The following is a 14,532-nucleotide window of genomic DNA, read 5'->3' as shown; positions in this document are numbered from 1 at the left end:
TCCTTCCGACTCAGTTCTGTGATTCTATGGTTCTGTGTGAGCACAGCAGAGCAGCAGGCAAACTGGCAGCAGTGACTGTGGTAACTTTCACTGGGGCAGATTCTAATGAGCACAGCATGCAGGCTCTTGCTCTTGGCTGGGGAAAATGCACAGCTAATGGTGGTGACTATGTTGAAAAACAGTTTTGTAGCTGGGAAATCGCTCTGTTGAGCAGTGTTATTGCACTCCTCCTTGGAAATAAATAGGAGGTGAAAATCTGGTAAAACACCATTAGAGGGGAAAAGCGCCGGCGGCCGAACGAGGGCTCTGCCGGCTGCTACTCAGGGCTGCGTCCCGCCCTCCACAGTCTCTACTTCGGCGGGAAGCGGCAGCGATTGCCCAGGTCTGGCGGCAATATGGCGGCCAACGCGAGCACCAACCCGTCGCAGCTGCTGCCGCTCGGTGCGCTGCGCTGCAGGCGGGCTCCCGCGTGGGGTCGGGCGGGGAGGGAGGAGGGCCGTGACCGCGGTGGGGGAGGCCATGACGGGGTAACTGGGGAGATACGTGCGGCGGGCGTAGCGTTGCCGTGAGGGAGCCGTTGCTCCCGGTCGGTCGGAGATGGTGGGAGCTGGAGCGTCGTACCGTGGCTCGGCCGCCTCGGAAGGCACCTCTGGGTCGATTGGGTTCGTGTAAATACACTGACGCACTTTATTGTTGTGGTTTTTACGCCTACAGAGCTTGTGGACAAATGTATAGGTTCTCGCATCCATATCGTGATGAAAAGCGATAAGGAGATTGTCGGGACGCTGCTGGGATTTGATGACTTTGTCAGTATCCTTTGGTGGATGTTATCTGTGGGCATCAGCTTCATGGGGGGACTCAGCTCGTTTATTGTTCACTATATTAAGCTGTTTGGTATCAGGTTTTGGTTTGCTTCTGGGTTTGTTTGTTTGTGTTTTTTGGCGGCGAAAATCATAGTTTAGTGTAAAATAGAAATGAATTGCTCAACTCTGCCCTTGTGAGGCCCCATCTGCAGCACTGCGTCCAGGCATGGGGTCCCCAGCACAGGGAGGATGCAGAGCTGTTGGAGCAGCTGCAGAGGAGGGCCATGAAGGTGATCAGAGGGCTGCAGCACCTCTCCTATGAGGGAAGGGTGAGGGAACTGGGATTGTTTAGCTTGGAGAAGGCTCCAGGGAGACCTCACTGTGGCCTTCCAGTACTTGAAGAGAGCTTATAAGCAGGAGAGACTTTTTACATGGTCTGGTGGTGATGGGGAAAAAGGGAGATGGTTTTAAATTGAAGAGAGGAGAGTTAGAGTAGATGTTAGGACGATTTTTTTTTCACTGAGAGGGTGCTTAGGCAATGACAACAGGCTCCCCAGAGAAGCTGTGGATGCTTCTGTTCCTGTGTACGAGGCCAGGCTGGATGGGCCCTGTGGCAGGATGATGTAGTAGGTGGCAGCCTACCCATGGCAGGGGGTTGGTCTTTATTGAGGACTGGGTGGGCTTTAAGGTCCCTTCCAACTTGAGTCATTCTATGAAAAGAAATCTGGACCTTATTTTCCTTGAAACTGAACTTTCAGATATGGTGTTAGAAGATGTTACAGAATTGTAAGTATTGCTTTTGCCTCTCGTTGCTATTTAAACTTGGCTTTCCTCAGAAAGAATGTGGTATAAGGTCTGTTCAAACACAAATACTTACAAACTGAGCAGTTTTTATCCTGGACCTAAACTATACAGGATGATGTGTTCAGGACAGCCATGTCATAGAGTAGTTTTGCATGATTTATTTCAGTGAATGCTCAGAACCAAATTCCTAGTTTGTAACCTTAATTTTGCATGGGTTCTCTGTTGAACTTTCCAGTTGTGGTTTTTTTACATTTCCACAATAGCTAGTTAATTAATAAGTTGTCAGACTAAATGATTAAATACTTTTTACCTTATGCAGCGTTGCTCTTTGAAACCTATTTTGAGGATCAGTGTTATTGAAGAAATTGCCAAGTTTTAGAGGGCAAATCTGTGTTTTTATGTGCTGAACAGAAAAGTACAACAAATTTATTTAGTTGCCAAGTGACTTTCCCTGCCTAGGGGGTCAGTGTGTCAAGATGATGCTGCAGTGTTATTCCCAGTAAATGTCATCTTAATATGTGGATTTGCATCAGTGCTGCAATCAAAACTGTAACCATTGCTGATGATTATATGCTCATATTTTTTTCTAATATTGCTTCAGTGAGATCACACCTGAAGGCAGAAGAATCACAAAACTAGACCAGATTTTGCTAAATGGAAATAACATAACAATGGTAAGTCATCACTGCAAAAAGTCTGCTTGTGTTTCTTTTCTTTACCTGTAAATCTGTGATTGAATTCAACTACTTGAGCTACTTACCTAGTTTCCAAGGCATATGTCTTTATGAGTGATGCTGGAAATGTGATCTTATTGCTATATTTCATGTATTTTACAGTTTAAAATGCATGACAAGAGGAGTGTGAGCATGACGACAATTTTATTTTGGTAAATGCATTTTTGGTTTTTAATAAGGTGTGTGAGGGAATCTTTGGAAGAGTCTGGTTTTTAACTCATGAGTGTCTGTAAGTCTCTGGAGTGGGATACATCCATTATGTCCAGATGTGTTTGCAGCAGCTTGGATGCTTACAAGCTTGTTAAGTTACTTGGCTATTATTAATCATTATCATGTGATGTCTAGCACTGACAAAAATAATAAGATGGAGCTTTGTTGGACTATAACAAATCAGAAGCACTTCTTGTTTATTACTGATGTGTGTAGATCAGTACTAAAACAATAATATTGCAGTTATGCATCACTAAGTGAATTCTGCAGCTTCTTAGATACTTTACTACAACAGCAGACTCGGAGTGCTTCATTTGCTTACCTGCACAGATGGCTGCAAAATCTGGACTTCCTGCATAAGGGCATTTGTGCTTTGGTGGCAAGAGAGGAGGAGGGCTGACTTGAGTCTGTCTGCTCTGTGTGAATGGGGAATAATCTCCACATTGCTATCTCACCGTTCTGAGTAAACGCTATTTTGACTTAATTTCAAAACCTTTTCTTGCTTTTATGGGTAAAATAATTATCATCCAATTGGTCCGGAGGCATTCTTCCCTTGAAGAAGGTGCTAGTGATCCTTAAAGTACACATATTCAGCAAAACCCAACTGTGCTTCTGTACTGGGGATCTTGTGCCTCTTTTAAGGGTACATCTTACTACATCAAGAAAACGATGCCATAAAATTACTGACTCTGTCTCAAGAGCACTCCAGGTCTTTGTATTTTGGAGGTGTGCTGCTCATTGTTAAGAAAATACAAGTAAAATGATTTTTTATCTTTTTTTCCCTTTACCTTTATTTACCTTTTTTCTTTAATATTTCCTTTTATATTTACTCCTCAGCTCTTTATTCACAGGAAAATACTGTGCTGGCTTGTTTCCTACTGTCTGTAGAAAGGTTCAGTCTTACATATATACCTGTAGAAGCTTTGCTTATCACTAAAAGTCAGAAAGAGCAAAAGAACTTTTCAGCATAGCAGTGGTCTGGAGAAGAATCGGCAATTGAAGAAATGCTCTTGAAAGGAGACATGATTCTTTGTCCTTTTGAAAACAAACTGTAGAGTTCCGAGATGGAATCATCATCTTGGAATGAATAACAAGGACAAAAAATATACTATGTGTTATTTAGGAATCCTTCCTGCACACTGTTAAGCGTTCTTTGTATTTTAGAGTTTCTCTTTGACATGCGCTCCTCTTTTAGTGACTGACTTCCTTTTTTGAGACAATAATGAATCGAAAAACTATTTTTGTGGTCTACTGTGAAGTTCTTACCTGCTAAAATGTTTTAAAGGAAGAACTGTCATGTATGAATTTGAATAACTCAAAATCCATGGTGCTAAGACAAAATTATCTTCTTTTGCAGCTGGTTCCTGGGGGAGAAGGACCTGAAGTATAAATTGATACAGATGTCGTCTCTGAAGACATGTTATACATCATCTAAGCAGAGCCTTGGGGTGTGGGTGGGTTTTTTTGGTTGTTTGTTTGTTTACATACTATCAATTTTGACATTTGATAAAAAACAAAGATTTCCTGTTCAGGAAAGGTGCATTGCTAATGCTGACTTTGTAAGTTGAAATCATGACTTTCTTGTAAAGACATACTGATTTGCTCAGAATAAAGGCTTTTGTTTTGTTAAGTGTTGTATTTTGTCATGTAAGAGCATCAGATTATAAGAGCTGTTTTTCTATTCCATCAATCAGTTTAAAACCGTGTTTCAGTTACGTTCAGCTTTCTGGTTTTCTGTTTATTGCATTCATTTATGGCCCAGTCCTATATAAAATATGAGCATATTTCTTAATTGGAATACAGTCAACACAAAGGTGGATCCTTTGTTTAAACTCTGCTTCATGCTGTGGCACCAGAAGCCATGTGGAAAAGTGCTGTAGGATTCTGGTAGCACTTGCCAAGTGAATGCATCCATTTGATGCTCAGCAGCCTTTGGCTCTGCTGTGTGAGTTTCAGCTCTCTTGGCCATCTTTTGCTTGGTACATACACTTTCTTACAGTAAAGATGCTAACTATATTTGGCACATAAGAGCAGACAGGCCAGACCTCAGTCCATATTTAGCAGTAAAAGGCTGGTAAAACTTTTAAATTCGTATCAGTGATGATTTCATCTTCACCACTAAGTGGTGCTGTTTATACTTTTAAGCTAGGAGCTGCACATGGCAGCTTAGAGTTTAGGGTTGTCAGTTTAGTCAAAAGATCATCTCTCATTTTGTTTTCCTGTGATTTAAGGAGTTGGCAGATGCTGGGGGTAATTACTGCTTCAGGAGAATTTCTATGAAGTAAGACATTGGTGTATGTGTTGATCATTCAGGTGAGCAAACATCTGATTCTGAATCATGTCCAGTGCAGCTTGTACTTCCATCATATACTACTTACCTGATTCCTGTGTTTGAAGCTCTTTGGTGAAGAACTGCGGGTGCCTGCTGTTGCTACAGATACATAGGGTAGAGTATGGACTCAGGCAGGAGGAAATGACTTACCTTCCCATTACCAGAAGTGGAAACAAGAGTTGAAGGAAGGAGTTTGGGAGCAGAATTCTGTGAGGAAGTAGCCTTGGGTCCTTTTGCTTTGCTGTATCTGACAAAGAGCTGTGTTCTATTAGCTGGGTTTCAGATTGACATATGTTGAGTATTTCTTACTTTAGCTTTTTCAGGGGAAAGAGGTGCTCTCTTCTCCAGGGAACATGCTCATTAAGACCTAATTCTTCTGGATATATCATCTGCAGTTGTCATCGTTGAATCTAAGCATTACATTTATCCTGGCTTGTATCAGGAATGGTGAACAGGACCAGGGCAGTCATCCTGCCCTGCACTCGGCATTGGTGAGGCCTCACCTCAAGTGCTGTGTTCAGTTTTGGGCACCTCAGCACAGAAAGGACATGGAGGTGCTGGAGCAGGAGCAAAGAAGGGCAACAAGGCTGGGGAAGGGCTTGGAGAATATGGCCTGTGAGGAGAGACTGAAGGAACTGGGGCTGTTCAGTCTGGGAAAAGGAGGCTGAGGGGAGGCCTTATTGCTCTTCAAATACCTGAAAGGTGCTTGCAGCAAGGGTAGGGCTGGTCTCTTCTCACTGTTCTCAAGTTGCACCAGGGTAAGTTTATGTTGGATATCAGGAGAAACTTCTTTACCGAAAGGGCTGTTAATCACTGGAATAGGCTCCCTAGGGGGGTGGTTGAGTCACCATCCCTGGATGTGTTTAAAAACTGGATGTGGTACTCAGGAACATGATTTAGTTGTGGGGAGTTAGGGTAGTATGGTTAGGTTGTGGTAGGACTTGATGATCTTTACTGTCTTATCCAACCTGAGAATTCTATGACTGACTTCCTGAATGGTTTTTCATTTCCAGCTTTTTAAAAAGTATGTCAACTAAAATACTTAAAACAAAAAACACATGTATTTGATTAAAACATCTTTGTTTGGATCCTTATTTCCTAGAAATGAGTCTTTTCACTGGAGCACGTCGAAGCTTTCTAGCCAGCATAGTAGTTCTATACATATTTTAGTGTATGCCATGCAGTGTTTTGAAAGCATTGCTGAAGAGTAGGGTTTATTTGTGTTGGGAGGGAAAAAACAGATACTGGCTTAAAAGCAACCTTTCAAAGGGAAAGGGAAACTTGTTTCTTTCAGGAGTTTTATTCAAGCAGCACAGATATTTTATGCTGTCAGGATTTTGTTTCTTCCGGAATTAAAATAGAAATTGTGTTCCTTTGCTTCCTTGTTCTGTTGGTTGTATGCTTCCCTCAGAGGATGTGCTAAGCGTTGTCTCAGGAGGGCATTTTCCTTCATGACTTGCAGACATCACTCTGAAGACAGTTTCATTTCTTCTAAATGCTGTTCACATTTAATGCTGCTCGCGTTGTAAGATGGAAAGATTTGTAACTATGAGCTGAAAATTTGAAAGCATTCTGGAGTGGTCTGATCTGCATTGTGTTTAGTAGTCCCATCAGCTGTTGCTTTGAAAGTGCAAGGAAGCTTTTTCCTGCTGATTTCATGATTTATTTTTTTTCTTCATTTCTCTATTTACTTCTTTGACATGCAGGAAGCTCCCAAAGGATGGGTGGTGTCACAAGCACTCAGGCAAAAGGATTTCCACTTTAATTCAAATAATTGGCATGTGTTTGTTAGGTTGCTGATGCCTATAAAAAGTATTTCACTATGGTAATAGTCCCAGGTGACAAAGTGGATAGGTCTCTTGTTTTAATTAAGCCTCTCTTGCATTGCAGATTTTCCCATCCCATCCCCCATCAAGCTTATGTAAAAAATCAAGTAATGGGGCCATCTTGAAATAGAAATGTTAGTGGGTTTTAAGGCAGGGTGAATTGTTCTTTGGTCTGCCTTACACTATTCTGTAAGTTTGTTTTTTTTTTGTTTGTTTGTTTTGCCCAGCAATTGCTAAATTAAGCTTCATGCTACTGCTACTTATTATGGTCATTTAGAGGGAAGAGTGAATGAATACATTGTGGCTATATTGCTGTAGAGAAATTGCAGTTATGGCTAGTAATTATGGCCATATTACTGTAGGAAAGAGACTGAGCTTCTGTGTTCTATTCATACTGGATACACATTCTTTGTTAGCTATGTATAACTAATTATCCACACACTTAGCTAGTAATTAGAGTTCATAGAGTGGTTTGGGTTGGAAAGGATGTTAGAGATGGTCTAGTTTCAAGCACCCTGCCATGGGTAGGGACACCTTTCTCTAGACCATGGGCTGCTCAGTGCCCTATCCAGCCAGACCTTGGGACATCCACAACTGCAGTGCCTCATGACCCCCGTATGAAAGAATTTATTCCAAATATCCAATCTAAATCTACTATCTAATTTAAACTATCCTACTGCTGTACTCTTGGTGAAGAGTCCCTCTCTAGCTTTCCTTGGGCTGAACACCAAGCAAGGGTTTTGAATTCACAAAGTAATGTGTGATGGCACCAGGCGATGGACTGTGACCTGGTGGCCCTCTACTGCATATACTGGGGCACAGTAGAGCCTCGCCCAGCCAGGCTTGTCTTGTCTCAGGCTGAGCACATTTGTGAGGCTTGGAAAAACTAGCAGGTCTTCCTTGGGTTGTGCTGTGGGGCTCTGGGAGATGTGTCAGCGCCCATCCCTACAGCATTGCCTGCATTTCCCTGGTCCTGCCTGGCTCAGGCAGCAGGGCCCTAAGAAGTGCGCTTGAGACAGCAGAAGTGAGCAGTGTGGGGGCATGGCCCTGCAGTAACTGTGCGGTGGGTGCTGGGGTTCAGGAAACTGCTAGGGCTGCAACTGATGCTTGTCCCTGTGCCAGAGGGGAGCATGAGATGGGCCAGCTGTAGGGTCAGGAGGGTTTCTGGCTGAGGGTCTGGGATACTGCTACTTGCTGCAGGGCAGCCACTGACAGTGGCCTCCTCGGAGTGTGAAGCCCCTGCTGTAGTGGCACAGCAAGGAAGCAGCTGTTCATCTCCCAGCCCACTGCAGTGGGAAGGGCATGAGCAAGGAGGAATCATTTTTCATCTGCTGTAACTGGAGGCTCTGACACCTGCATGGTTGCCTGCAAGCACACGTTGTGCCCCTGCTGCATCCTCCTGTGGACCAGGAGGAAACAACTCACCTGCTGGCTCTGCAGGAGGCTTATGAGTGCCCTCCACTCCTCAGTGCAGGCAGATGGCTCTTTGCCTTGTGTTATCACGCTGCCATCAGAGTGCAAAGCAGAGAGCCACCAGGCAATCTCCTTGCAGCCCACTGCCACCTCATGCCCTGCTCCATCGGGCAGCCCTGCAAGTCCCACTGAGGAGGAACTCCTCAGCACTCCCCACACAACTCCTGGGGATCTCAATGCACATCCCACCATGCCCATCTCCAGGGAGATAGAGGAGCCCCAGGGGGAGCTGGAGTAGGTGGCAGGAGTGGGACCTTACGCCAGGGCTGCAGGTATAGCCCTGCCACTCCTGGCTGGAGCAAAGACCACTTCATCCAGGATTCAGTGTCCCAGGAAGAGAAGGGCTCACAGTACTGAGGGCATTTCACAATACTGAAAGAGGCCATCCCCATGGCACCATGAGCAGGGCTTACCTGGATCTTTAATAATCAATTATAATAAAACAAAAATGTAACTATTCCATAGATAATGTCTCAATCTTACTCAGAGCAGAGCTTGTGGATGCTGTTATCAATGGAGTGTGGTGTTTCTGGCTACAGGATACAAGGGTTTGAACTCAGCAGTTCCCAACACAGTTCCCTCGGTCCCTGTTGCTGCTACCAGAGAACAAAGGTCAGCACTGCCCTCTGCTCCCCTGTGAGGAAACTATAGGTCTTGTGTAGAATGGTGTTCAAAATACCAAATCAAGGAATGGCTGTAGCCAAGCTGGGATGCATGAAGAACAATGCAAATAGGAACAAGTTGCATATTTTGGTTGCACTAGCCTCTCTGTGCAAAATTTCAAAGGATGTAATGATGTTGGGTACTGTGAATATTTGGAGAAATGATTAGTGCTGAAATTCTGAACTTGCAGGTGAGATCCACCATTGAAACATGACTTTTCTAAGGGAAGAATTCCACTACCAGTGCTGTCTGGTGAGAATGTTACGACTTGGAATTTTCTTCTAATGTTGTAGTGTTAGGTGACATTTCATGGGTTTTTGCAGATATTTCACAAAGAATCAGAAATTCAGGAAGGAAAGGCTGTAAAAGCTTTGTTCTAAAATACAGATGTCTGTAACAGGGCAGTAGGAAAATGTTTGGAGACAAGACTGTCTTAGCACCTATAGTGTGTTTGCACCTCTTTGGTTATTTTCTCCTCTCCTCCAAAATCTTCTGAGAGTTTTAATGTGTATTACACACTACTTCATTAAAACACATGGAGCATATTAAAATACACACAGTGTTTAAAATAACTGAGATGCACACATGCTACTATTATATATGGTTTGTGTTCTGCATCTAAAATTACATGTGCAGAGTTGTTTCCTGCTACTCAAGAATCATATAACTAAGTAATAAACCTAAGAGCTTCAGTATAGATTGTTTATTAGCAAATATTTATTATTAAATCCACACAGCTGTGTTCTTAGGGTTTGTGAGTCTGGGCTCATGAGTGTAATATGCATATAGATAATAGCTCACAGCTATTCATGTAGGAGGAAATGGCAGCTCATTCTCATCATTTGAGGTCACTGGATCTCATTTGAGATCACGCAGCAGTGCTACAAAGATGATCAGTGCAGGGGCTGGTGGGGCTGAGGGGATTTGTTTCTGTGCAGTAGCACGGCTGCAGGATGCTGCTGAGTCTCGAGGTTGCGTTGTGCTGCCAGCAGCAGCTCAGCATCACACATTTGTTCTTTTGCCCCCTCTCCCAGTGGGATGAGAAAAAGGCAAGGAAAACAAAACTCATGGGTTGAGATAAAAACTATTCACCAAGACAGAAAAGGAATATTATTGCAAAAGCAATAATATAATAAGACAAGTGATGCACAAGGCAATTGCTCACCACCCTCTGACCAACGTCCAGCCAGTCCCTGAGCAACAGCCGCCGCTCGGTTCCCCTCACGTGATGTCATATGGTATGGAAAATCCCTTTGGCCAGTTCAGGTCAGCTGTCCTGGTGATGTCCCACCCCCCAGCTCCTTGTGCCCCTCACCCCCCTCACTGGCAGGACAGTATGAGAAGCTGAGAAGCTGAAGTGTCCTTGGCTCCATGCAACATTGCTCAGCAGCAACTAAAACATGGGTGTGTTATCAACATTGTTTTTCTCCCAAAGCCAAAACGTAGCATCCTACAAGACACTATGAAGAAAGGAATCAACTCTGTCAAAGCTGAAACCAGGGTAGTTGGTAATGTAATGCAGGACAGGCAAAACCCACCAGCCTGCAAGAGAAAGATGGGGTTTATATGCTTTAGGAGAGAGAAAAGCAGCAGATAAAGCAAGAATGCAATGCCTGAATCCACACTGGATTCAGATTAGATCACAGATCTGGCTTTGCTGCTTGAAAGCCTGTCATGTCAAACTGACACTGTATTATTTTAGTACTCCTTCAGATAGCTCTAATTAAAGTAGGTGGGCTGCTGGTGAGGGAGAACAGGAGTGCTCTTTCTTCTTCCCCCCTTGTACTCCTCTTCCTCCCCCCTGCTTGTTCTCTGGTTGCTGAGCAATGCTCCTCTTTCTGACTTTGTATCACAAGCAGACTTGGTGTCAGGTATCTGCCTCTCCTGTTGTGTGCCTCCACGAGGGATACAATGTCCTACCTGCTGGCAGAAGGTTGGTTGCCTGGCCAAGAGAAAGGGCAGAGCATGCAGCTCAGCTCTCCTCCTCTGCTGACAAATGTTTGTGTGCAAACAGGGCACAATCCTGGCAACTCATTTGAAGAGGCAGGTATCCTTATTGTTTCCATGAACACATGAAACCTCGTTTCCTGCAGGTTTGTGATCTGCATTTAGTGGTAAGAAGTTAAAGCTGCACTCTTTCCCCCAGTGGGGGTGGAGTTTTTAGCCATTTGTTCCTACAAATCTTTTCATTAACTTGCATTAGCTTTGCATCTTTGGGCAGTTTTCTATTTGGATCTAAGGCCTTAAAAACGATGGGGAAATCAGTGATCCTGAACACACAGTTTTCCTTTAGGCTGAAATAAACCAGCAGAAGATCATTGCCAACAGAGCTGGAAACTGAACTCAGATCTGTTACCGTGATGGACTCTAATTTCACTCCCTTTACATTTCAGAACAATAACAGCCTCTGGGTCCTTAACTGTAATATCCACTCTGGCCATTGCATTGGTAACATGACTGTAAGGCAGCTTTAGTTTATACTTCACCAAAAGATACTTGTCAGGAACAAACGTGATGTTGATTTTTTGGAGTCTGTGTACAGTGTGGAGTGTGGTAGGTGTCTGAAGGAGTTTTACGGAAACCTTGTATTTAGAGCTTGCTTGTGATACTTTGAGGAAAAAATGCATAGGGGCACATGGCTAAAGGTGGAATTGTAACAGATAGGTACAATTTGGCTTCAAGTTGGGCAGGAAAGGTTTAATTTCTTTAAAAAAGTGTGTCTGGATTAATTAATAAATCAACAGTGATTTACAACATTACAACATCAGTACTTCTGCTCCTTCTACTTAAAGTCCAGGAAAGAAGGACGGCCCTAGCACAAGAAATTCCCACTCAGAGGTTATTACATCAGTGTTGAGTTGCCTTGGGATCTTGCTTGCAGGAGCACAACAGATGAGAGAACCAGGCTGCTGCAGCAAGCACGGAAGAGCAGAACAGCTTCAGGAAGAGCTGTCTTCCCTCCAGACAAGAAATGGAATAATAGGCTGCAATTATCGGACTTCCATGCTGATGGAGATAAAACTAGCTGTTACTTTCATGTTGCTGATTGGTAGCACTAAAGTGTTACGTACAGATGCTCTGGAAAGTGTGGCTATATTACCACTATCATCTTAAACATCTCAGTATATACGCTTAACACTTCCAATTGTTGCAGTAATGAAATACTTCTAGGACTTGCAGTGCCCTGGAGAAGCTTTATGATACCTTTTTAACAGATGGGGAATTAAAGTCAGATTCGGAAGTCTCCAGCAGCTGAAGAAAGTCCAGTTTGTGCAAGAGCTGTGGTAGTGATGCTGTGATGTTGTTATAGCATTTGGCGACTGTAATTGTAGTACAGTCTGTTGTTGTAAGCTGCAAATACAGTTTGGTTAGTGATGCTATGGCAGTTCATATTCCAATATCACAAAGGAGTTGAGGTTGGAAGGTGCCCCTAGAGATCATCTAGTCCATCTTGTCTGCTAGAGGCAGTGTTTTATTCAGTCAGGAGTAATACAAGCACAAGCCTGGATGCTGCATTGCTTAAGGAGTCCTGAAGAAGTCGCAAAGGCAGGCAGGGATATATCCCATGTCTAAGTTTTTCTGTTCAAGGAAGTAAAAGTTATGTACGCAAGGACACAAATAACCTCAGCTCTGTGTTCACACCCTACAGTACCGTTGCCTTTCCCTCTGTTTATGGCAAGGTAACCCTCGGAGGTAGACTCAAGGACAAAGAACGACATTAAGAAGTAGTAAAGAGTGCTGAATTTACTCCTGCTCCCTTAGGAGAAAGATGAGGGATCGATGCTCCTTCTCACACCTCTCTAGGCGCAGGCAAAGTGAATTCCCTGCTGCGGATCGCACTTTCCCATCCCACAGCAGACACCCGTCCCCGGGACGGGGCTCAGCAGCAGGGACGCTCCCCAGGAGCCACGCCGTGCCCGAGGGGCGGAGGAGGCGGTGCCGGAGAGCCTCCTCGGCTCCCCCCCTCCCTCTTCTCTCCGGGAGCGCAGCCGCCTGCAGGAGGGGCTGCGGGCCGGCCGTGCCCCGAACTTCCCGCAGGGAGGAGGAGCGGGCAGCGAGGGCTTCCCGGGAGCGGGGCCGAGGCAGGGCCGGACCATGGGCTCCGCCAGCTCGGCGCTGGGCCGGTCGCGGCGCGCCCCGCACCGGGTGAGCGCGGAGCCCCCCGCCGCGCCGCTGTCCGCGGTGCTGAAACCCCGCCGGCTCACGGAGGAGGAAGAGGAGGAGGAGGAAGAGCGGCCTCGCCACGGCACCGCCGCCCGTGAGTGTGCGCTCAGTGGGTCCGTGCGGCTTCCTGCCCGAGTGGAAGGGCAAGGGGGCCGGGAGGCGCAGGGAGGCACGGGGGCTCGTGTGAAACCAGAGCGCCATTTGCTTTGCAAGGGTGAGAGGGGGCAGGAAGCACAATTGCGAGGAAGCATGGCACTGGAAGTGGTATCGTCCTTCCAGTTTTCTCATGCAATCCTCCGAGTGTAGCCTTAGGATGAGGAACAAGTTTGGTGACTGGTAGCAGTTTCTTCCTGGGACTTTGTCTGCTAGAAGTTACTCCCTCTGACAAAACTTGCACAGCTAAGATTTCCGGTCTCACTGTTGGTGCCGCTGCAAAGACTTTTTCATTGATATCCTTCAGTTCTAGAACAATGCAACCCCTCTTATTATTATTATTATTTTTAAAAGATGAGCATGTTTTAGTCAGCCAGCATAAAAACATTCAATACATTCATTCAGTGAAAGCATAAGCTTTGATGTTTAAGAAATCTTAAAGAAGTTGCAAAGGCAGGAAGATATATGTACTTAAGGAAGTAGATAGCCTGTTTTTTAGCTACTTAACAACGACTTTCTCTTACATAAATACTTCCAATTACATTAGGTGATAGGCGATTGTAATTATTCTTTTTAATGTGGCCTGATTTGTGTCTCATCTTCGTTCTTTCTAGTCTTTAGACAACACAAATAATCATTTGAAATCAATGATTTAACAAGACTTATAGGTCCTAATCTAACTAAATGGAAAGTATCTCTCTTCACTTTTAAATGCAGGGTCACTTGTGAGAAGATTTGACATTTTGACCTTTTTTTTTTCTTATATCATTCCTCCTTTCTTCCTATTATTCCATATTTGTGATGTTATATGAGTTAGAACAACTGCTTTTATGTACCATCAGTTTTTTAGTTTACTGACTCACCAGTTATGCTTTTTCACTTCAGCACCTACAGTTTTGTCTTCAGTGCAATGCAGTTGATAAATGATCAATTCAAACATCACAAATTCCTCAATAGCTCTCAGAATAATACAGTCAGAACCTGACATGTTGTAATCCCCTGAAATATACATAGTTATAACCGTTGATACTGGCAATTTGCCATTTGGATTTGTCTAATTACGCTTTCTAAATCCTCTCTAGAGGAGAAAGATGTATGTATAGTGGAATATGCAATTTATTTGGTCCAATTTTCTACTTTACCTGGCATGCGATGCCATTTACCTGGAATTTGAGTAGAAGAAATTATGCTGGAATTACTTCTTCATTTAGATAGATCTTAGAGAACTCAGCATTTTCTTTTTCCCCAGTAATTCCTAGACAGTTGACTTTGAATTCTGTAAGAATCGTGCTGAGGGCATGAGCGGTGTGGCAGTCATTTCAGTTAAGAGTGATTATTCTGATAAAGCTAAAGGGAATGGTCTGCTGTGA

At 44.2% G+C, this 14,532-nt stretch overlaps 1 protein-coding gene across 2 annotated transcripts; it reads left to right on the top strand.

Moving 5' to 3' along the window:
* The first annotated feature begins 306 nt into the window (after positions 1-306).
* Positions 307-4,181, top strand: LSM5 (LSM5 homolog, U6 small nuclear RNA and mRNA degradation associated). Of its 2 annotated transcripts, none has more exons than XM_042888728.1 (5): positions 307-382; positions 715-810; positions 1,562-1,589; positions 2,209-2,281; positions 3,909-4,181. In XM_042888728.1, exons 2-5 carry the CDS (start codon positions 756-758, stop codon positions 3,939-3,941), a joined length of 189 nt encoding a protein of 62 aa, XP_042744662.1. In that variant the 5' UTR covers positions 307-382; positions 715-755; the 3' UTR covers positions 3,942-4,181. The 2 variants fall into 2 exon arrangements, with proteins under 2 accessions (XP_042744662.1, XP_042744661.1); XM_042888727.1 differs by lacking the exon at positions 307-382 and adding an exon at positions 384-441.
* Positions 4,182-14,532: the final 10,351 nt, after the last annotated feature.

This window comes from Lagopus leucura, unplaced genomic scaffold (genome assembly GCF_019238085.1).
Source record: "Lagopus leucura isolate 7727_CA_CO unplaced genomic scaffold, USGS_WTPT01 Super-Scaffold_100157, whole genome shotgun sequence".
Classification (NCBI taxonomy): domain Eukaryota; kingdom Metazoa; phylum Chordata; class Aves; order Galliformes; family Phasianidae; genus Lagopus; species Lagopus leucura.
This window is presented reverse-complemented; position numbering and strand designations above follow the sequence as displayed.

What these genes read in the sequence shown, in the direction of transcription:
- LSM5 (XM_042888727.1), top strand. Translation starts at nt 396, where the DNA reads ATGGCGGCCAACGCGAGCACCAACCCGTCGCAGCTGCTGCCGCTCG. An exon ending in TTAGAAGATGTTACAGAATT is followed by an intron (nt 1,590 to 2,208) that starts GTAAGTATTGCT and finishes ATATTGCTTCAG; the next exon opens with TGAGATCACACCTGAAGGCA. An exon ending in ATGGAAATAACATAACAATG is followed by an intron (nt 2,282 to 3,908) that starts GTAAGTCATCAC and finishes CTTCTTTTGCAG; the next exon opens with CTGGTTCCTGGGGGAGAAGG.